This window comes from Bombina bombina, chromosome 1 (genome assembly GCF_027579735.1).
Source record: "Bombina bombina isolate aBomBom1 chromosome 1, aBomBom1.pri, whole genome shotgun sequence".
Lineage (NCBI taxonomy): Eukaryota > Metazoa > Chordata > Amphibia > Anura > Bombinatoridae > Bombina > Bombina bombina.
The window spans coordinates 295,424,488-295,449,291 of NC_069499.1; the positions used below are offsets into that span (position 1 = coordinate 295,424,488).

At 38.3% G+C, this 24,804-nt stretch overlaps 1 protein-coding gene across 1 annotated transcript in view; it reads left to right on the forward strand.

The window, feature by feature from the left end:
* LOC128645227 (integrin beta-5) overlaps positions 1–21,184 on the forward strand; it is a 318,185-nt gene extending 297,001 nt beyond the window's left edge. Inside the window, exons 12-15 of the mRNA XM_053698059.1 lie at positions 9,624–9,724; positions 12,167–12,283; positions 13,595–13,761; positions 20,227–21,184. Of these exons, the coding sequence (XP_053554034.1) occupies positions 9,624–9,724; positions 12,167–12,283; positions 13,595–13,761; positions 20,227–20,349 (508 nt within the window). The 3' untranslated portion in view covers positions 20,350–21,184. The remainder of the gene's footprint in view (positions 1–9,623; positions 9,725–12,166; positions 12,284–13,594; positions 13,762–20,226) is intronic.
* Positions 21,185–24,804: the final 3,620 nt, after the last annotated feature.

The following is a 24,804-nucleotide window of genomic DNA, read 5'->3' on the forward strand; positions in this document are numbered from 1 at the left end:
ATTTAAAGGGGTGTGAAACACATTTGTATAATTTCTCTCACTTTTTAAACATGTAGTTGTTATTTGAGTTAACATTCTTGATGACAAAATCCCGTAGAGACAGAAAGAGAGGCGCCACATAGGACAATATCGTCTGCACAAAGTACACAGAGTACACAAACAGACCAAGCAGATGGCTACTCACATAAGAGAAGGCACAAGCGGTGCCAATCACAACAGGCCGGGACCTCTAAGTCACCCGATAGACTAACTTCCAGCTAGCAGGAGCTGATCACGTGATGGTGTCTCACCGGTCGAAGGCTTTAGAGGCATCCTCGATGCCTGCGCCAATCAACTGGAATGGCTGGAGGGTGTGTGAAAAAGGGCGCTCATCCTCTGTGTCTCAGCAAAAGGATTACGATACCCACAAACACCAAAAGTAAAATACTCCGCAGAGCAAGGGTAATTAAAAAGTAACAATTTTATTAAAAACACATATATACAGCAACGCGTTTCTCAGCCATATAGTGCTGTTTCATCAGGCTGTAACTAACTAAAATTCCTTGCTCTACATATATGACCCTCGAGCCAATCAGTGAACGGTTGCTGCCCACACCCCTATTGGGAAATCGGTAGTTAAAAACAATTGCTTGATAGACCATGCTACATTGAAAGCTAAAAATTACTATGTATTCTATAGCAAACATGCTTGTAGGCTAATAAATGAATGACAGAGGAACACTGAAAATAATACATTAATAAATAACAACATGATTTACAAAATACCCATAATTCACAATAATAATATGGACATTAGAATAAGATAGTATAAAAAGACCAATAGTGTGTATATATATATATATATATATACACACATATATCACCATAACTTATATAATAAACCTAAAGAGGAAAGAACATTCTAAACGTATATCATATATAATACATGTGTAAACGTTAGTGAACTTTTTAAAGTGATCACTAAATATAAACATAAAAATATTGTTAATCATAAGGAAAATCACCCCCTAAATCATTTTAAATAACATGAGTTTTAAATAACAAAAAATTAAATAAAATCTCGATCACCATAATAGCAATGTAGGCGATGACAAAAGTTACTTATTATAGATGATAGTATAAAAAAATATATAATTAATAAGGACCACACAACGGGTCCATCAAATAGAAAAAATAATAATTAAATTACACAAAATCACATGATATCCCAGATACTATGATAAAAGTATAGGTGATAAAAAGAGCTACCTATTATAGGAGGGGATGCCAACTAATATAATGAAATAAATGTCCTCTGTAACTAGAACCCACAAGAATAAGTGGATTGAGGTGTAACTAATAAGTGACCCATATAATAGAGTTGCTAGGGGGACATTGGTAGATGACAAACTCTAAATACCAGTCTGAAGAATCTATTTAGGAATTAATTCTATCGGGGAAATGGAAAAGCATTTAATATCACCGTTATGTTTAGCACTACAATGTCTTGAAACACTATGTCATTTATAGTTCTTCATATTACCTATGAGCCTGCAAGCGGGTGACTCCTAGCTGTTACCCAGTGTAAGGAACTAAATGTGAGAAAATCCCAGGCGCCTACCCTAAGGAGATGAATTTCAAAGGAAACTCGAAATGAAATCTCAAAGCAAGATGAGCCTGTTTGTCCTTGGATTAATTGTGTATTGTTTTTATCTCAGTGTTTTTATTTCATTTGTAACACACTGTATTTTATCATGGATCCATGAAGTTTGCCTTGTAATTTGTTTTAATTTGTATTCATTGTTCTTAATCATCTGTATCTATATATTAAAATACATATATTTTATAACCACACTGGTATATCCGAAACTTTAACCTAGCCTCCTTAGGGTAGGCGCCTGGGATTTTCTCACATTTAGTTCTTCATATTACGTTGATGTTCAGGCCACCTGATACTGAGCCACCTACAGGTGCGACCTACATATTGGATCCCACAGATTCAGGAGAGGAGATAGATCCTATAGTTAGATGCACAAGATATGTGACCAACTATGGAATAGATCCGTTTGGTCACATTAAATTGAAATTTTTGTTTCTTGTGTCCAATATGGACAGACATCTTGCATCTTTTCACCCCACATCTGTGAGATCCCTGAGGTATCGCCCTTTTGCCCGTTGTTAAAATTTTGGACACAGTGTTTTTCTTATGTTTCATTATTTAGCTTGGAGCTAGAATTTAATAGCCTTTTTGAAAACTATCGTAGGTTTTGATTCTATTAAAAGGATTACTTTCTGTTATAATTTTTAAGCTAAACAACTAACATATTAAAGTTAATAAACATTAATTAAAACCTACTGACCTATATTTTTCCAAAACTAAGTTTCATATCGTTCTAAAAGTTATATCTTTTATTCGCCGATGATGTCACGTTATCCTGCCCACTATTTTCAGCACTGCATGTTCAAAATACTTAAACCAATAACTTTGTGTTTAAAGCGCCATTTTGAAACCTAGGTATTGTTAATGGATTGGTACAGAGCAAAGGATACCCAAGGAGTGGGTTTGGAAAACAATTCAATTTGCAGACAAGATTTCTGATATACGGTAGAGATATGTTAATGAAATGCTATTGATTAAAAGCGTATTTGGGGTAGGTAGTTAGTAACAGGCATAGAAAATATTTACTTACAGTGGCCCTTTAAGTTCCCTTAGAATCGGATGCTTAGTTAGGATATTCCAATGTTTATTTATTATTTGTTTTTATCAAATTATGATTGCAATTATATTGTGTAATAAACATTGTATGATTTTTCACATGATTTCCTTTCTGCACTACATTTTTTTTTTTGAAAAATATTCGTCCCTATCATCCAATTTGTCTCTTCTATATCCCTGATCTATAATAGGGGACGGATATATTTTCTCCATAAATCTTTCTTTGAGAATCATACTTTGCATGTCATAATCTGATAGTGTACTACAATTACGACATACTCGTTTAAACTGTCCATATGGGACATTCCTTTTCCACAGATAATGATTGCTGGTGAAATCTGGATAACTGTTACAGTCTACTGTCTTAAAATAAGTTGTAATAGTGACCTTCCCATTAACAAGCCGAAGATTAAGATCCAAAAAAACAATTGTCTCATTATTAATAGAGCTAGTAAATGACAGGCCCCTATCGTTATTGTTAAGATGTTCCACAAATGCATTTGCAGATGATATATCACCTCTGCAAGCGAAGATCAGGTCATCAATATATCGTCCATAGAATACCAGGCTCGCCCCATGTCTAGAGTCATAAATATATTGTTGTTTGAATTACCCCATATATAAATTGGCATAACTCGGGGCGAACCTGGTACCCATAGCGTTCCCCCTAGTCTGAAAATAGAATTCATCCTGAAACACAAAATAATTGTGTCTCAGGATCAGGGTGTCATGTTCTTACCTGCATGTGTACACCTTTAAGCACTGCTTATTTAAACCTACACCTCCCCCTTCCAGGTGCCAATTAATTTGTTAGTGTACAGCGTGCAAACTTGCTAGTAGCTGCTTGTTCTAACCTCCTGGCTTAACTAAAGAATCATCACCTACTATTTGGATTACAACTAAACTACTAAACGTAGTACTTTCAGTTATTTGTCCTGTCCTGATTACAAAACCTAAGGACTTATCTTTCATCAAGTGCTATCTGACTTTGATTACTTCAACTCACTTGTGGAGCAACAATCAGGGGCGCCTCCTGTGAAGCTCCATTATTACTACCTCAGATCTACAGCCGTCTTAAGGATTCATCATCCGGTGCTCACACACGCACCCTAAATCAACCGGAGATCCTGAAATCCCACTACCGCAACCAGAGTCCCGGCTCAGACGCTGCGCTGTGAACTCCTCACAAGCCTCTGCCTGTCAGCGTATTCCTGCTGCCGATTGGTCAGGCGTCACACACCCCTCTGTGCCTGTCAGCTCTCTGCAGCGGTAGCACCTCTCCCATCTCTCACGCTGACTCCGCTCCTATCTCAGCAGTGTACTATTCCAGCGCTCCTCAAATACTCACACAGTTGAAGAGACCAGCTTTCTCTTATCAAAGATTGGGACTTTAACTTGTAAAGTAGGTTCCTGCTGAATACACGCTGATTGTCATCTAGCAGTCAGCTAGAACTTTCTTGCTTATCTCTCTCCTGTAACCAGTTAACAGGAGTAAAACTACTCATATTCACTTCCTTTGCACTACGTTGTCTGCAGTTGAGATCCACAACAATAAAGTCAATCCATAGCTATCACACAGGGATAGGCAAGGTGTCCGTACACGGACACTGGTGTCCGTGACTGGCCCTTGCAGTGTCCACCGCCAGTTTTGCAGAATGATGGAAGTCAGAGCAGCCCGTTTAAAGAGGCTGCTGTTCTGTTTGTACTGGGACCCCAGTGAATGTGTTAGCAGCAAGGGGGTATGCATGCTTAGACCACCCAGGGGAGAGTGAAGGGTTAAAACAGGCTTTCTGCAGGGAATAGATCTAGGAAAGCTGGTAACAATTATGCCCTGCTTGTACACAGGTGGAATTAAGTCCTGCTTCACCACAGATACATATTTTATTTCTGCATGCTGATGGGCAGTACATGAAAAGTGCTGCCCATGCTGTATGGTCATTGGTATGCTGCAGTTGGGGATATCCAGTGAGGGAGGGATTATAAAGAATGTCTGTAATGAAGCATAATGCAGGGCAGCACTTTTCATGTACTGCCCTTCTCTACCAATTCTGCTGAATGGCTATTCCACGATAAATCCACTACCCTCTCTGTAAAGAGTGTTTTTTAATGTTTTTTATTTGAAATGTACCTTAGTGTCCTTCACTAAGGTCTCTACTTTGGAAAATGTCCGCCACAGCCTTGGTTTGTGCCTATCTCTGCTCAGGATAAACAATATCAACTGCAAAATAAATTATTTTTGAGTCTCAGGTAAATAGAAGTCTTCTTCGAGATATCCAGACACCGCTGAAATCCCCATATTGTGGGGAATATTCAAGTACAACGCCTGGACATCACAAGTGATCCATATCATATCTTGAGTGATCACCAAAGATTCCAATTTCCTTATACAATACTTCTATAAAGAAAATAGTCGACATAGGAAGACATGTTGTGGGCAGGTGGGGTTTTTATGCATTTTAGGGAGGTGGTAATAAAAGGCATGATTAGGCTCCTTGGGGACCAGAAATTCCCTCTCCTTTTTAGATAACATTACTTCAGTATTTGCAAAGTCTACAAGATCTTTAAAGGGACATTATACACCCATTTTTTTTGCATATATGTTTTGTAGATGATCTATTTATATAGCCCATAAAGTTTTTTGTTTTTTTTAATGTATAGTTTTGCTTATTTTTAAATAAAATTGCTCTGATTTTTAGACTCCTAACCAAGCCCCAAAGTTTTATGAAAATACCGTCAGCTACCTTCTCCAGCTTGCTCCTGTTTGTGTAAAGGGTCTTTTCATGTGCAAAAGAAGGGGAGGGAGTGTCTTATTTGCCACTTGCAGTGGGCTTTCCAGCTACCTTTTCAACAGAGCAAAACTGTGAGCTTCTAAGGAAGTTTTTAAACAGTTTTATACTGGATTTTTATATCAGTATCTGTGCATCTTATTCTTTATAGTAGTGTCTATTACATGCAGTTATATGAAAATGAGTGTATACTGTCCCTTTAAAGAACCGCCAAATATTGCAAGGTGGGATCATGAGTTAGTCAAGTATAATATAATACATCATGGAGGATCTTTCTGGCCTCCAAGAGGTAATCGTCAATATTCTGCAAGACTATCCCCCCACCCATGTCGGCCTGTCTAATGACCAAAGACTCATAATTTCTAAGGCTTTCTAAGACTTTTTTTCATTAGCGAATAGATTGCATTTGCCTATTTTATTTTTAGGGATCTGCTCTAGATCATCGCTCACTTTTTTTTTTACATTTTTAATATTTATTTTTAAACTATCAGGTAGTGCAATTTCTCTGACTGACATGGACACTTACAACTCTGTTTGTGGGTAATGTGAGGCATAATAATAAGGCCATCTTTTAATGCAAGAAATACATTTAAAATAATGTTTTATTCTTTGTTGTGTTTAATATATATATATATTTTAAATGTATTACATTTGTTATGTTTTTGGAGATCTGGCCACTAATAGAGATGTGGGAATGGTCCCTAACAGCCAGAGGGGGCACTTGATCCTTGTGGGATCACTTGTGCACTGTCATGGGGCACCAAGGAGTGGATGGTTGTCATTGCATTCTTAGCATTTTTGCCATCACTCTGTTTAAACAGAAATAGAGCTTTTGATATTTTGATTTACCTATGAAAACTATATATATCTTTAAAGTAAACAGCCCTAGGTATTGATCTAGGCCCATTTTGGTATATTTGATGCCACTATTTGGCCAAAAATATTTACACACAACCAGTGACGTGCAATCACTAGAGGTAGGGGAGGCCAAAAAAGGATTTATTTATCACTGCTTTAAAAGAAAAAGTACAAAATGTTTAAAAAAAAATCACCTACATATTGCGCAATGGAGATGCACAAGCAGGTCTGCTGCCCTCCCCATTGTGCATCATGCTTGTTACTTTGGGCCATGGGCTCACAATAGCTGCGCCACCCACTGGTGGATGGTGGTACTAGCTTATCGCACGGCCCATTAGTGCCCATTTGAGGCGCTCTATTAACGGCCTCTTTGGAGCTGACCCAGGGGAGCCAATCAGCTCCTTGCGCACCTGACAACATCTTCATCACAAGGCCAGGGAGCGTTTACAATGTCTGAGCCTCAGATCAGCTGCTAAGTTAGGACTCAGAAGTGGCAAGGAGCGGCGAAATTGGAAGCAAGCATGCACATATACACATATGGATAGGGAAGGGAGAAAGGAGCATCTCAATTGTAAGTTTGGCCATCCGGACCAACGCCAACCTACTACTTCTGTCAGCAGGCGCAGTTGTTCTGCACGCAGTGCCGTGAGTATTGCTGCAATGCATATTGCTGGTTTTGACTCATTTACCAGCTATAAATAATCTTTTTGAGGATGGCTTTGTTGTTTTGGATTTTCTATCTTCCCGGTTTCTTCAATTTCTATCTTCCCAGTTTCCTGATAAATGGACTTTACGTTTCTTTTTTTAATGATATCCTGAGCAGTGAATGGTTTCTTACTCTTTATCTGTCCTATGTTGGAACACATTGTATTGATGATGGCCTTTAATATGAATTGTATACACAATCTTTTGCTATGACATCCTGAATAATTTAACCTATCCTGAGTTTATAGCACTCTACTACAGTAATTCAGAACTAGCATTTACACTGTTGTTTTCCCCTATATAGGCATGTTAAACTGCTGATGGCATTAGAAATGTATTGTTTGGCTTGTACTCAAATTTGGCACCCCCCTTTTTTCATTGGAATGTCCTCTGACTCTCCTATATACAATCAGATGAGCCATTTCCATAGTTGCCAAGAAAACCCCTGAGTGGTTATTGGTTACATACAAGACTGGAAGCAAAGTTATTTAAAGAGATACTAAGCCAAATTTTTCTCTTTCATGATTCAGATAGAGCATACAATTTGAAGCAACTTTCTAATTTACTCCTGCTATTATCAATTTTTCATTTTATCTTTCTATCTTTATTTGAAAAGTAGGAATGTAAAGCTTAGGAACCAGCCCATGTTTGGTGCAGCACTTGTAGCCACCAATCAGCAAGCGCTAACCAGTGTGCTGAGCCAAAAATAAGCCGTCTCCTAAGCTTACATTCCTACTTTTTCAAATAAAGATACCAAGAGAACAAAGAAAAAATGATAATAGGAGTAAATTAGAAAGTTGCTTAAAATTTGAATGCTCTGTCTGAATCATGAAATAAAAAAATTGGGTTTAATATCCCTTTTAAAGTCTAGTGCATGAAAAAAGTGAGATTTAAATAATGTAACTTGAGTTTAGAGTATTTAATTTGTAATGTATCAGCACAACTCCCATAAATACTATAACATCGCTAACACCCTAACCAGAGGATTAGACAATATAACATTTCTCATTGTTCTGAATATAATTTAGCAGTAGGAAAGAAAAAATATTGCAACCGCTATACTAAATGTATATATGCAGAAAGAAACAGTTCATTATGAATGACAGAATCTAGTCAAACTATTTTTTTTGTGGTATTACTGTTTGAATGGCTGTATACTGGATGTTTTTTAATTTATTTTAGTTTGTTAAATGTGTCTGTGTTGTTTAAATGAAACCTCCAATGTAGAGGTACATATACAAAATCAATCTAGTTACCAAAACAATTGTATTTTTTAATTAATTGAACAATTTGTCTTTTATAAATAGCCTTTCTATTGACCAACAAACACCAATTTAATCTTTAATTGAGATGTAATAAACTGTTCAGATAAAAACATTTAGAATGTAATCTACTCTGAGAGAATGTAATTAGAACACACATAAATTGAGGATAATGCGCAACATAATGTTCTGAGCTAATACATTTTTTTCTTAGAGATATTGTTTTCTTTGTTGGCAAATTAATAATTGTTCGGACAAAATATAATTTAGCAATTAAAGGGAAAGTCAAAATTAAACTTGCATGTTTCAAATAGACCATGTAATTTTAAGGCACTTTTAAATTCACTTCTATTTTCAAATGTGCTTTGTTCTCTTTGTATCCCTTAATGAAAAAGAATATGCACATATACGCTAGTGGGGGCTGCTGCTTATTGGTGCCTGCACACATTTGTCTCTTGTGATTGGTTTACTAGATGTGTTCAGCTAGCTACCAGTAGCGCAATGCTGTTCCTTCAGCAATAAATAACATGATAATGAAGCAAATTTGATCATAAAAGTAAATTGAAAAGTTGTATGTTCTATCTAAATCATAAAAGAAAATATGGGGGGTTACTGTCCCTTTAAGGGCCAGATTACAAGTGGAGTGCTATTTAGAGAAACTTTATGGCAGCAGTTTTGCAAAAATGTGTTTAAAGGAACATTAAAAACACAAATTATAAGCTGCATTTGTCAAATAAGCATATTATTTTCTTTTTTTCTTTTCACTGATTTCCCTGTCCCCCAGAACAAAAAAGGACAGTAAACATGGTTTTAATGTATCATTAATGTTTATATATATATATATATATATATATATATATATATATATATATATATATATATATGTGTGTGCGTGTGTGTTTCTCTGGCATTTTATAGCCAATGCCTCACCGCACGTCACTGCAAACTACTGCAGTCATGTGACAAAAGGTTATAAAAGCTTTTCTGGGATCCCCTTTGTTCATAAATAGTAGACGCGCATGGCTTTGCGCAACTTACTTTAAATTTCTGGCAGTGAAGGGGCTAATCAGCTTGTAAGGTTAATTATTGAGGCAGAGTAGAGATTACCCTCCCACCTGAAATTCACAAACATGTATTTCCTGCTACTTCCAATGTCAAATTGTTAGCAATTTGTCATCATATGAAAATGTAATTTAGACTAATGCTGTGAGTGTTAGTCCCACATTGTCTCAAAGGCGGTAGAGGTGTTCAGGACAAGCTCCCCAACTCAATATACAATAATTTTCAGTAAATCTTGTGCTGTTTTTTACATTGCAGAGATTGCATCGAATGTAGATTGTACCAGACTGGGCGACTGGCTGATAACCATACATGTCACAGACTCTGTAAGGATGAGATTGTCACAGTTGATTTGCTTGGTAAGTAGTATTTTTAGCAAAGACATTGCCAGGTATGACTAGTGGGTAGTAAATATGCAGATATTCTAGGTTTTTAGCTGCATCCGTGTGCTGGTTCCAGATGATTAATCCAAAAATGACTTAGTTACTAAAGTAGTGTTATTGTATACAATATACTATTCTGATCCTGGTCTTATTTCCATCTTCAAAAATCGAAAGGATTAAAGTTGAATTCTTATAGAATAAATCAACTTTATTGTTCTAATTACACATATTTTGCCACGATATATGGCTCTTATGTTTGTTTTTTCAGATTGTGAGCTGTCAGTGTTTTCTTAAACTGTGCTTAATGTTTTGCATCTCCCCATTTCAAACATTTAAGTCTATTGCTAATTTGGTCCATATGTCCAAGCAGGAAACCCCTGGCATGTTAAGGAATTCCATTCTTCCCCAGAGTTATGCGTTTCGCGTGGAGAGCTGGAGCTGACACCATGTTATTGGCCCCCTCCCTTTTCTCATTGCTCGTCGCCAGATGATCCCAGATGCTGCTGAGCTGTCAGTTCAAGAATTTATTTGGACATTTTTAATGTCAGCAAAACTATTTTAGTAAAATGGTCAACTTAATAACAAATCTTTATATTGTAATTAGGTACTGGCCTGCACACTAGCTGCAAAACAGGAACAAAATGTGAGTTTATATATATATATATAGAGAGAGATATAGATATATAAAAAATATACAAAGATCAGCACCCACATCATCGGCCACTTTATGGCCATTGTAAATTTAAACATAGAAATAGTTGAAAGACAGGATCTGGTGTAAATCCCACTGTGTCCATGATACATGGGACCAAGGCCTCTGTGTGTGGCTGAAACGTTATGCTTTTTGTAACATTAAAGGTGATATTTTGAAACTCTCTCATGCTGGCTTTTATTGTTGTGGACACAGTGGGATTTACACTGGATCCTGTCTTTCAACTATTTCTATGTTTTTATATATATATATATATATATATATATATATATATATATATATATATATATATATATATATATATAGATACATACATACATACATACATACATACATACATACACACACACAAACACAAAATCCCTAAGTCTTTCTTCATTGGCCTTGAGTGAATTTTTAAGTCATACTGTTTGCATAAATGCTTCCTAGATTTGATACATTGTTTGTAAATATCTATTTTTATATATATATATATATATATATGTATATGTATATATAGATAGATACATACATACATACATACACACACACACACACACACACACACACACACACACACACAAAATCCCTAAGTCTTTCTTCATTGGCCTTGAGTGAATTTTTAAGTCATACTGTTTGCATAAATGCTTCCTATATTTGATACATTGTTTGTAAATATCTATTTACGATTCTATAGACTGGTCCAGGGAAATTGCATGATATAGTTAGATAAATCAAGACACGCTCACCAGTGATTTGTCAGCAGATGTTTTGTTGGGGTTGTAGTCTCTGATATTGCTTCCTGTGGTGTTGTCCTGTTACGTGTAGCATAATATATCATATGACATGATAGTTGATAGGTATCGAAGAAAAGTGAGATTGACTTTCAAAACTATATGGTAAGGTTAGACTCCAACTGCTGACCTTCTGTCAATTATTTTAAATGAATCCCCCAAAGTTGCAGCAAATTGTAATGTGGCTAGAATCATTTGGAATATTCATAAGTGTACCAAGCAATCACATCTCATACACTTGGTAAAACATAGCAGAAATGATTCTACGTGATCTAAACAAGTTACAATCTTTGTATGGGGAGATTTATTTTGTATGATATTGAGGTTTGTTTTGCAATATTTTTGAGCCAAGTCCATAAGAAGATTGTGATTTCATGTGAAAACAACCTTGGCTAAATAATATTTTGTTTTTAGGCCCTTATTACCAAGTCTATAAACTTCAACAAGGAGAAAACCAACAGTACAAGTAATTTGAACTGAGTATTTAGCAGCTATTGAAATGATGTTTGTGAAATCTGAAGATAATAAGTGTATGCAGATATGAGATTCCATAGGCTATAAACTCAAAATTACATTCACCATAAAATATGTAAAAAAAAAAAAAAAAAGCAAGAAAACAAAAAAAAAACCTGTAACTTAAATTATTTATTTTGGCTACATTTAACCCGTCCCTAAAAATGAAGGTTTTTCCATTACTCCAGAGAATCCAAACCCCTGACCCTCCTATATAGGCTCCGTAATTGGCTAAATTACTTACTTTGCATGCAGATCCTTTGAAATGCAGGTAATCATTTCTGTTGTATGAGTATTTGCTAGATTATTTTTGGTTGTTACAACAAATATACATAATTTTTTTTAAGTTTGTAAAATTCTGCTATTTGCCCATTCCTAATATCTATTGGTTATAACTTTGTTTTTGTCTTCCCATACCAGAAACAAGCAATCCTGAAGCTGTTCTGTGCAGTTACAAGACTGAGAAAGACTGTCTCATGAGATTTATGTACACTGAAGAGGAGGAAAAGTCTATCCTCACTGTTCTCCGGGAACCAGGTCAGTAAAAATAAATAACTGGTTTCCATTAAAACTCTTACCTGGTATAGGGAACAATATGCTGTTACAAAGAGCAAGCAGTTTATCAATTTACAAACTTTATCAAGCTGCACAGTGCAGTTTTGTTATAACTGACCAAAGTTCCTCAATGACCTGAGTACTCAGGCAATTTTTGCTGGTGCTGCAATGCAATATGATGATAACTAAAACTAAAATGTGAGTTCAAATCTCAAAGGTATGGAAGCTTTTTCCTATTAGTTAATAGGGTTGCCCGATGTCTTCCACAATTACACTGGACAATCTGTAATTGGCACAATGATAGGTACCTTGGGTTGTCTAGTTTAAAATACACATAGTTTGGGGGTCAATTTTGAGAACAGCATGTAGATGCATCTACAAACAAATAAATGTAAAACGTTCCAAGGCTTTTACATGTCCAGATCGTTTTTGAAAGCCTTGTTGAGACGAGTTTTAATCTCCTTTGTTGTGGGGGATAATATGCATGATATAAATGATATCCTATACAAATACAAAGTAATTGCTATGTAGCATGTTGCAGGGTTCATAAAGCTACAGTATACCTATGGTTGGGGTATGTGTGGAGAAAACACACCTTGTATGGTAAGCTAAAGGAAAACTAGGCACAATAGTGAATGAATGCAAAATAATGAATGTGCAGAACATGCTGTGATCTGAGATGTCATTGCAAAAAAATACAGCATATCTGCAGAAAAAATGGGACGAATGCAGGAACTGTTAGCTGTTTTTCTTTGCAGCGTTGCTCCAGATCAAGCTGTTCTCTCCAAATAGTGCTGTACTTTGACTGCACTCGGTAAGTTTTCATTAACACAGTGCAACCAGAGTGAAGTGCTGTTGAAGAGAACAGTCAAATACAGAGCAGGATTGGTTCTTATGGATTTTTTCAACCCCTCCCCCTATCCTTTCCTCATCTGCAAAGCTGTGACTCCTGAATTTCTTTGCTCATTCAAAATGCAGTTTAATGTCCCCCTTGTCAACTATATAGAGCAGATACATGGATAGAACAATGTAGCTAACAATTAAATAGCTAGGGCAGTGAAATGCTTCAGTGCTGCAAATAATTTGCATTTAAAATAAATCCATTAAATATATTCTCCAATTTGTTAGCAAAATTGTAATTGTTTTGCTGTCTAGGGACATAATAAAATAGTTTTGCAATCCAGGGACATAATCACTGCAAATTGGGGAATAAAAGAGTTCAAAATCTCTCTAGATTATTGCTACATTTTCCCTGCCATACATGCATATTACAGCAATCTTTACCCTCCGCAGAATGTGGCTCTGCACCTGACGCACTGACTGTCTTGCTGGCTGTAGTGGGCAGCATTCTACTGGTTGGATTGGTTCTTCTGGCAGTCTGGAAGTTGCTTGTTACTATTCACGATAGGCGTGAATTTGCAAAATTTCAAAATGAACGAACAAGAGCCAGATATGAAATGGTAAGTATGCCCTTTGCACATCACTCCTTTGTATGCAGTTTACAAGTTAGCTAAATAATCTGTCGATTTTGGATTTCTCAAAATTAGTGCCCTTTAAAATGCTATGATTAAAGGGAGTTAGTTAATATAAAGTCTATTAAACAGATTACATTTCCCTTAAATGTGATTTCTTCTGGATTCCACTGACCTGTTTAGGTCTGCTTAGCCATATTTGGGAATCTTTAGTATGAGATCATTGTGTGTTTTTAATTATTTAATTTGATTTATATATTTTATTTGTACAGCAATAATCTGAGGGGCGACCTTGCTGTTTATAGTGCTCTCCATATTTTCTTGATTTTGGGGTCATATTCAGGCATTTTGGGAAATAAGTTTACCTATCTATTCTAGTTGCTCTAAATTTCCAGAGCTGAGCGCATTTATCATTTTCCTTTTTCATTTTGGCGATATGGAAGGCAGTCATTTCATAACTGAAAAGGAATGGGAGAAATAGAGGGAGAGCACTGAAGAAGAAACAGGGACTGTGCCTGAAAGCAAATGTTTTGTAGAAAAAGGGGAAAGAAAAGGAATTGGATTAATTGGTGTAGAAGTAGAAATACAGTTTTCTTCAGCATTTGACGGCATAAATCATAGGGTTGCCAAATATCCTGATTTCACCTGAACTGTCCTGGAATCTAGAGCATGTCCTTGGTCATCCATGCCATTGCAGACATAGACAAAGGAGGAGGAGGGAAAGAGTCCTTATAGTGCTACAGACACAGTAATCATCATATGCAGCAACACATAGTGCTTATAGTGCTACAGACACAGTAATCATCATATGCAGCAACACATAGTGCTTATAGTGCTACAGACACAGTAATCATCATATGCAGCAACACATAGTGCTTATAGTGCTACAGACACAGTAATCATCATATGCAGCAGCACAGAGTGCTTATAGTGCTACAGACACAGTGATCATCATATATAGCAACACATAGTGCTTATAGTGCTACAGACACAGTAATCATCATATGCAGCAACACATAGTGCTTATAGTGCTACAGACACAGTAATCATCATATGCAGCAACACATAGTGCTTATAGTGCTACAGACACAGTAATCATCATATGCAGCAACACATAGTGCTTATAGTGCTACAGACACAGTAATCATCATATGCAGCAACACATAGTGCTTATAGTGCTACAAACACAGTAATCGTCATATGCAGCAACACATAGTGCTTATAGTGCTACAGACACAGTAATCGTCATATGCAGCAACACATAGTGCTTATAGTGCTACAGACACAGTAATCATCATATGCAGCAACACATAGTGCTTATAGTGCTACAAACACAGTATTCGTCATATGCAGCAACACATAGTGCTTATAGTGCTACAGACACAGTAATCATCATATGCAGCAACACATAGTGCTTATAGTGCTACAGACACAGTAATCATCATATGCAGCAACACATAGTGCTTATAGTGCTACAGACACAGTAATCATCATATGCAGCAACACATAGTGCTTATAGTGCTACAGACACAGTAATCATCATATGCAGCAACACATAGTGCTTATAGTGCTACAGACACAGTAATCATCATATGCAGCAGCACAGAGTGCTTATAGTGCTACAGACACAGTGATCATCATATATAGCAACACATAGTGCTTATAGTGCTACAGACACAGTAATCATCATATGCAGCAACACATAGTGCTTATAGTGCTACAGACACAGTAATCATCATATGCAGCAACACATAGTGCTTATAGTGCTACAGACACAGTAATCATCATATGCAGCAACACATAGTGCTTATAGTGCTACAAACACAGTAATCGTCATATGCAGCAACACATAGTGCTTATAGTGCTACAGACACAGTAATCATCATATGCAGCAACACATAGTGCTTATAGTGCTACAGACACAGTAATCATCATATGCAGCAACACATAGTGCTTATAGTGCTACAGACACAGTAATCATCATATGCAGCAACACATAGTGCTTATAGTGCTACAGACACAGTAATCATCATATGCAGCAACACATAGTGCTTATAGTGCTACAGACACAGTAATCATCATATGCAGCAACACATAGTGCTTATAGTGCTACAGACACAGTAATCATCATATGCAGCAACACATAGTGCTTATAGTGCTACAGACACAGTAATCATCATATGCAGCAACACATAATGCTTATAGTGCTACAGACACAGTAATCATCATATGCAGCAACACATAGTGCTTATAGTGCTACAGACACAGTAATCATCATATGCAGCAACACATAGTGCTTATAGTGCTACAGACACAGTAATCATCATATGCAGCAGCACAGAGTGCTTATAGTGCTACAGACACAGTAATCATCATATGGAGAAGCACAGAGTGCTTATAGTGCTACAGACACAGTAATCATCATATGCAGCAACACATAGTGCTTATAGTGCTACAGACACAGTAATCATCATATGCAGCAGCACAGAGTGCTTATAGTGCTACAGACACAGTAATCATCATATGCAGCAGCACAGAGTGCTTATAGTGCTACAGACACAGTAATCATCATATATAGCAACACATAGTGCTTATAGTGCTACAGACACAGTGATCATCATATACAGCATCACAGAGTGCTTACAGTACTACAGACACAGTAATCATCATATGCAGCAGCACAGAGTGCTTATAGTGCTACAGACACAGTAATCATCATATGCAGCAACACATAGTGCTTATAGTGCTACAGACACAGTAATCATCATATGCAGCAACACATAGTGCTTATAGTGCTACAGACACAGTAATCATCATATGCAGCAACACATAGTGCTTATAGTGCTACAGACACAGTAATCATCATATGCAGCAACACATAGTGCTTATAGTGCTACAGACACAGTAATCATCATATGCAGCAACACATAGTGCTTATAGGGCTACAGACACAGTAATCATCATATGCAGCAACACATAGTGCTTATAGTGCTACAGACACAGTAATCATCATATGCAGCAACACATAGTGCTTATAGTGCTACAGACACAGTAATCATCATATGCAGCAGCACAGAGTGCTTATAGTGCTACAGACACAGTAATCATCATATGGAGAAGCACAGAGTGCTTATAGTGCTACAGACACAGTAATCATCATATGCAGCAGCACAGAGTGCTTATAGTGCTACAGACACAGTAATCATCATATGCAGCAGCACAGAGTGCTTATAGTGCTACAGACACAGTAATCATCATATATAGCAACACATAGTGCTTATAGTGCTACAGACACAGTAATCATCATATGCAGCAGTACAGAGTGCTTATAGTGCTACAGACACAGTAATCATCATATATAGCAACACATAGTGCTTATAGTGCTACAGAAACAGTGATCATCATATACAGCATCACAGAGTGCTTACAGTACTACAGACACAGTAATCATCATATGCAGCAACACATAGTGCTTATAGTGCTACAGACACAGTAATCATCATATGCAGCAGCACAGAGTGCTTATAGTGCTACAGACACAGTAATCAGCATATGCAGCAGCACATAGTGCTTATAGTGCTACAGGCACAGTGATCAACATATACAGCAGCACAGAGTTATTTCAGTGTATCAGATACAGTAATCATCATATGCAGCAGCACAGAGTCCTTACAGTGCTACAGACACAGTAATCATCAGGTACAGCAGCACAGAGTGCTTACAGTGCTACAGCCACAGTAACCATCATATGCAGCAGCTTATAGTGCTTACCATTCTACAGACACAGTAATCATCAGGTACAGCAGCACAGAGTCCTTACAGTGCTACAGACCCAGTAACTATCATATGCAGCAGCACAGAGTGCTTACAGTGCTACAGACACAGTAATCATTAGGTACATCAGCACAGAGAGCTTATAGTGCTACAGGCACAGTAATCATCAGGTACAGCAGCACAGAGTGCTTTCAGTGCTACAGGCACAGTAATCATCATATGCAGAAGCACAGAGTGCTTACAGTGCTACAGACACAGTAATTAACAGGTACAGCAGCACAGAGTGCTTACAGTGCTACAGACACAGTAATTACCAGGTACAGCAGCATAGAGTGCTTACAGTGCTACAGACTCCGTAATCATCAGGTACAGCAGCACAGAGTGCTTTCATTGCTACAGACACATTAATCATCATATGCAGCAGCACAGAGTGCTTTCATTGCTACAGACACAGTAATCATAAGGTACAGTAGCCCAGAGTGCTTACAGTGCTACAGACACAGTAGTCATTATATGCAGCAGCACAGAGTGCGTACAGTGCTACAGACACAGTGATCATCAGGTACAGATGCAAAGTGTGCTTAAAGTTCTACTGACACAGTGATCATTAGGTACAGCAGCACAGACTGCTTACATTGCTATGGACACAGTGATCATCAGGTACAGATGCATAGAGTGCTTACAGTGCTGGGGAGAGAAATCATCAGATGCAGATGCACAGAGTGCTTGTAGTGCTGGGGAGAGAGAGATCATCAGTTGCAGAGGCACAGAGCGCTTGTAGTGCTGGGGTGAGAGAGATCATCGGTTACAGATGCACAGAGTGCTTGTAATGCTGGGGAGAGAGAGATCATTAGGTGCAGATGCAATGAGCGCTTGTAGTGCTGGGGAGAGAGATCATCCGGTACAGATGCACAGAGCACTTGTAGTGCTGTGGAGAGAGAGATCATTATGTGCAGATGCAATGAGCGCTTGTAATTCTGGGGAAAGAGTAAACATTAGGTTCAGATGCACAGAGCGCTTGTAGTGTTGGGGAGAGAGATCATCAGTTGCAGTTGAAGAGAGCGTTTGTAGTGCAGGGGAGAGAATGATCATCAGGTACAGATGTACAGAGCACTTGTAGTGCTGGAGAAAGAGATCATCAGGTTCAGATGCACAGAGCGCTTGTAGTGCTGGGGGGGAGATCATCAGGTGCAGATGTACAGAGCGCTTGTAGTGCTGCGGAGAGAGAGATCATCAGGTGCAGATGCACAGAGCGCTTGTAGTGCTAGGGAGAGAGATCATCAGGTGCAGATGCACAGAGCGCTTGTAGTGCTGCGGAGAGAGAGATCATCAGGTGCAGATGCACAGAGTGCTTGTAGTGCTGGGGAGAGAGAGATCATCAGGTGCAGATGCACAGAGTGCTTGTAGTGCTGGGGAGAGAGAGATCATCAGGTGCAGATGTACAGAGCGCTTGTAGTGCTGCGGAGAGAGAGATCATCAGGTGCAGATGCACAGAGTGCTTGTAGTGCTGGGGAGAGAGAGATCATCAGGTGCAGATGTACAGAGCGCTTGTAGTGCTGTGGAGAGAGAGATCATCAGGTGCAGATGCACAGAGTGCTTGTAGTGCTGGGGAGAGAGATCATCAGGTGCAGTTGCACAGAGCTCTTGTAGTGCTGGGGAGAGAGATCATCAGGTGCAGTTGCACAGAGCTCTTGTAGTGCTGGGGAGAGAGATCATCAGGTGCAGTTGCACAGAGCTCTTGTAGTGCTGGGGAGAGAGATCATCAGGTGCAGTTGCACAGAGCTCTTGTAGTGCTGGGGAGAGAGATCATCAGGTGCAGATGCACAGAGCTCTTGTAGTGCTGGGGAGAGAGATCATCAGGTACAGATACACAGATCGCTTGTAGTGCTGGGGAGAGAGATCATCAGGTGCAGATGTACAGAGCGCTTGTAGTGCTGGGGATAGAGATCATCAGGTACAAATGCACAGAGTGCTTGTAGTGCTGGTGAGCGTGAGATTATTAGGTGCAGATGCACAGAGCGCTTGTAGTGCTTGGGAGAGAGATCATCTGGTGCAGATGCACAGAGCGCTTGTAGTGCTGGGGAGAGAGATCATCAGGTGCAGATGCACAGAGTGCTTATAGTGCTGGGGAGAGAGATCATCAGGTGCAGATTTACAGAGCCCTTGTAGTGCTGGGGAGAGAGAGATCATCCGGTGCAGATGCACAGAGCACTTTTAGTGCTGGGGAGAGAATGATCATTAGGCACAGTCAGCATCAGATGTGTAGAATTGAGAGAATGCACTGGGTGCCGCTGCAACAAATGCCTATAGTGCTAGGTTTAGCGGCCAGGAATAAGAAGGCATAAAGTAAAGTTGCACCATGTGTTTGCTGTACTTGGGAGGGAGAAAGCAGCAGAAGCACCAGAAAGCACTGTCGAGCGTGCTGCCTATTGTATATGCCGTATGTGAAGTGTGTGGATCACAACAATGGCTACACCACATCCCCTTTAAAAAAAAAAAAAAAATCTAATATTGGCTGATGAAACCTTTTCCAACCATTTTACTCCCTTATTATGATGTAGTTTGTTAGAGGTGAGAATTACATGGTATTTGCTCAGTCATAGTTAACAAATGTCAGTGAGCAGCCAATAAATCACAGTCTTATATGTTTAAACATGTGTTTGTTTCTTTGACTTTTAGGCTTCCAATCCACTCTATCGGCAGCCAATCTCAACTCATAACTTGGATGAAGTTTTCAGTATGGTGGGCAAATCCCATAATGGCACGATGGACGGATTTAGACCCATTAAAGAGATGGAGTGAGATCCTCTTTAACCTTTAATGGAGATTTTTTTCTAAAATATAAATAAAAACAACAGCGCAGGAAGGCACGTGTCTCAGACAGAGCTTATTTGCACAATTAGTTCTCTGCTGGGCGGTTAGACCCACAACTAATAATTCACAGCAGAGACTGGGAGTCATTCCGAAAACACTGCAAAACGTTGTTACTGCTGATGAAACTGCTTCATGACAAGAGGATAGTAGCTCCATATCCACAAACCAAACTGATACAGCACTGTTTCTTAACTGGTTCTATCAGGATCATAAACCCAACAAGCCTTTGAACTGTGATGTACAACAGGACTGGCTCAGTTTTGCGACAAACAAATGAGGACATTTGAAAGTTTACGTAATACGTAGGGTAGAGATGGGTTTAATACAGTTGTGCCATATTTTTATAACATAATACTTCTATATTTTTATTGTGATTATTTACTGAGGTGCGCACAGACAGTAAATCCAACTGTACGTTTAATGATCAATTCATCTGCTTTTTAGGAATACAGAGAAATTTGTTTTAAATGTAACAAATCATAGTCTCCCAATAGTCAGATAGTAAAAAAGCATCACATTTCTGTTTTTGGTACATGCCAGGAAGAGTATTTGGCACTTTTTCTATCATTAAATACATTTTAACAATAAGAAAACATTTCTTCAATTTATCCCAAGGACCAACACAGGGTAAGATATGATCACTGTACTTGTTACCTGTCAGGTAAGTGTTAGCTCAGATAATATATTTGGGTAAAGAATGTACTGCTGCAATGTTTGTAATAACCTTAAATTAATAAAGGGAGAAAAAAAAACAGTTAATAAACTTGATTCCGAGCACAATTATTTATTCTTCTATTTTGCTCAGGACAATACAGCAGATATGTGGCAAAATACAGGCCAAGTAGTGGTATATGCACCTGTTAGTTTTGTTTTTTATTTTGTAAAGGGGAATGGGAGCGACAGTAATGGTAATTGATGGAAAGAGGTTAAAAAAATAAACATAAATTTGTAAAACAATTAACCCATGCAGGGGCGGAACTGCGACTGGGTCCCTGAGGGAGGGGACCCAGCTTAAAAAAAAATAAAAAATGTTTTCTTCAATAAAAAACATTGACCTGCCACTGCCTGCACTGATATCATGTGAGTGTGACATGATGCTTCACTAGTGTCTCTGACTACAGGGGTTAGTGTTTCTGTTTTACCCATTGGTGTTTATGTGTGTGTGTGTATTGATGCATGTATGTGTGTATGTATGTATGTGACTGTGTGTGTATGTATGCATGTAAGTATGTGTGTATGTAACTGTGTGTGTATGTATGCATGTATATGTGTGTGTGTGTGTGTGTGTGTGTGTATGTATGTGACTGTGTGTGTATTTATGCATGTGTAAGGACCTTGCCCTTACCCAAGATGGTTGCTGTAATAGTTGTATTGAGGAAGAGAAATGCCATCTGGGAAGGGGAGGAGTTGTTAGGGCTGAGGAGATTTCTTAGGTGTTAAGAGAAGTGTGGAGTAGTGATGTGCAGTTCGGTTCTTTTGGGTGAATCGGTTCATTTCGGACGGTTCGATTAACTGAACCGGTTCATGAACCGATTCACCAGTTCACCTACTGAACATGAGGTAGAGGCTCTACCTCATGTTCAGTAGGTGAACTGTAGAGCCGCAGATTCGTTTCCTGCAGTGCTGTATGTAAATGACTCAGTGTACTGTAACTCTAATGAATCATTTAGATAACAGTACACTGATTCAAATAACAGGTCACACTCACAGCGGTTCTCAACAGACCCCTGCAATTACATTAACCCATTTAGCATCCCATGTTTGTGTGTGTGTATATATATATATATATATATATATATATATATATAATTTGTAGCTGTTGCTAAGTAAAAGTTAGCTTAGATATAGAGGAAGAACAACAAATTTTATATATATATATATATATATATATATATATACACACACAAACATGGGATGCTGAATGGGTTAATGTAAATGCAGGGGTCTGTTGAGAACTGCTGTGAGTGTGACCTGATATTTGAATCAGTGTACTGTTAGTTAACTCGTATGCAATGAATCTGTCTGTTAACAGTACACTGAGTCGTTTGCAAACAGTTCACTTCTTTTGAATCAGTGAACTGTTAACCTTTTAAAGCCGTTATGCCGTTCCATTCCGTCATAATTAGACTGGGCTTTAAAGCCGTTATGACGGAATGGAACGTCATAACTAACGGCTGTCCTGAAGCCTTCTGTGCTTCAGGGATTTAATCGCGGTCTGGAGGGCGTTCCTAGGATTGTAGGGACGCCCCCCAGATGCGATCCAATAATTGAAATCTCGCGATCGTATGCACGATCGCGTAGTTTCAATTTGTCTACATCGGAACAGTTGTTCCGATGTAGGCACTTTAACCCTGTCACGAAAGGGTTAACAGACTGATTCATTGCAGACGAGTTAGCTAACAGTACACTGATTCAACAACACTGGTAATATGATCCTAGAGTGAGATTCTGCTGTGTGATTCATTAAAGGAGGAGTTAGCAGAGCAGAACTCACTCTAGGATCGTATTACCAGAGTGCTGCTGATGACTCAGGAACTGAACTGTTTCAAACGAATCAGTTCAGTCTGATGTACTGATTCATTCAGTTCAGTGAAAAGATCCAGTTCAAATGAATGATTCGTTCATGAACCGGACATCACTAGTGTGGAGCTTTGCACAGACTTTGAAATGGGGGAAGAAAGTTGCTGTTTCCAAGCTGAAAGAAGTTATTAAGACTAATGCATGGATTCCAGAGACAGTTCAGAAATTGCTACATGTGGCTGCTGAAGACAGAAGTTTGAACCTTTTATTTGTACTGTGAGTGTCAGCCATTATCTGCTGTTTTAAGATCTCCATAACTTCATGTTAACTAAATGCAAGAGAAAAGATATACTAGTCATATCTGATGTGCTGCAGAGTTGTTGTATATTAAAGAGATAACCCAGAGAATATTCCAGAAGTTATTCTGCTTAAACAGTTTGCATAAATACACTAAATGGATTGCACAGCTGCATTACATAAGGAAAGTAACTGTGTGATGTGCTGCAGAGTTGTTGTATATTAAAGAGATAACCCAGAGAATATTCTAGAAGTTATTCTGCCTAAACTGTTTGCATAAATACACTAAATGATTGCACAGCTGCATTACATAAGGAAGTAACTGAGTGTGATGTGCTGCAGAGTTGTTGTATATTAAAGAGATAACCCAGAGAATATTCTAGAAGTTATTCTGCCTAAACAGTTTGCATAAATACACTAACTGGATTGCACAGCTGCATTACATAAGGAAGTAACTGAGTGTGATGTATATTAAAGAGATAACCCAGAGAATATCCTATAAGTTATTCTGCCTGAACAGTTTGCACAAATACACTGACTGGATTTATAAAGCTACATTACATAAGGGCATAACTGTGAGATTTCTGCAGCTGTTTATAGTAAAAGAGTGACTGACTTTGCAGTATAAGGCAAGTGGATTGCTGAAATTCAGTAATAAGGTAGAGACTTATGTTATTCAGTATTTCTGAGGAGAAGTTTTCTTGAGCACTGCATCGATCACAAGCAGCGCTCTCTAGCTTCGTTCACATGCAGCAAGGGATAATTACCTCAACTAAATTCTATTAAGTATATGAAATTGCATTGTACAGCACCACTTCAAAGTATTTTACAACAACAGTTATGTTATTATTTCATGAGCTCATGAAGGACTTCTGAGTTAAAAAAAGGTATACTGATGTCATAAGAAGATATTGTGATTAATATTATTATTTGTATTTGTTGCACTGTATGTTATTGGTTAAACACTTTATAATAATCAAAGCAACATTTTATTTGAAGATTTCTTGTGTGATTATTACTTGTTTTTCTTTTTGTACTAAAATCTTATAGGACCCCCACACCCTATTATTCTAGGGTGTCCCCTATAGGTGGAGGCACTGCGTCATACAGGCATCCCTTATATACCTGATTTCAACCCCACTCCTACTCCCACTCTGCGGAGGCTTAGTTCTCATACACGAAACAGGTAGACAGCATTACACTATCACCCACCTCAGGGAAGGTCAGGAAAGGGTGTTACACATGTATATGTGTGTGTGTATGTTTGTGGAACCAGCAAATGACAGACCTTGTTACTACAGCATGGGGGGGTAAACAGTGTCACTGAACACTACCGCTATATACAGTACGGGGGGGCTGGACCATGGCACAGACTACTGTGGTCACTTTATAAAGTACTGGGGCGAGTAGGGTCAGGCTAGCCATCTCACTGGCAGATTACAGACTGTGTCACTAACTCACTATATACAGTACTGGTGAGTTAAGCAGTGTCACTATATACAGTAATAGGGGGTCAGACCATCTCACAGACTGTGGGCACAGGGTACCTCCTTTTGCAGACATGTA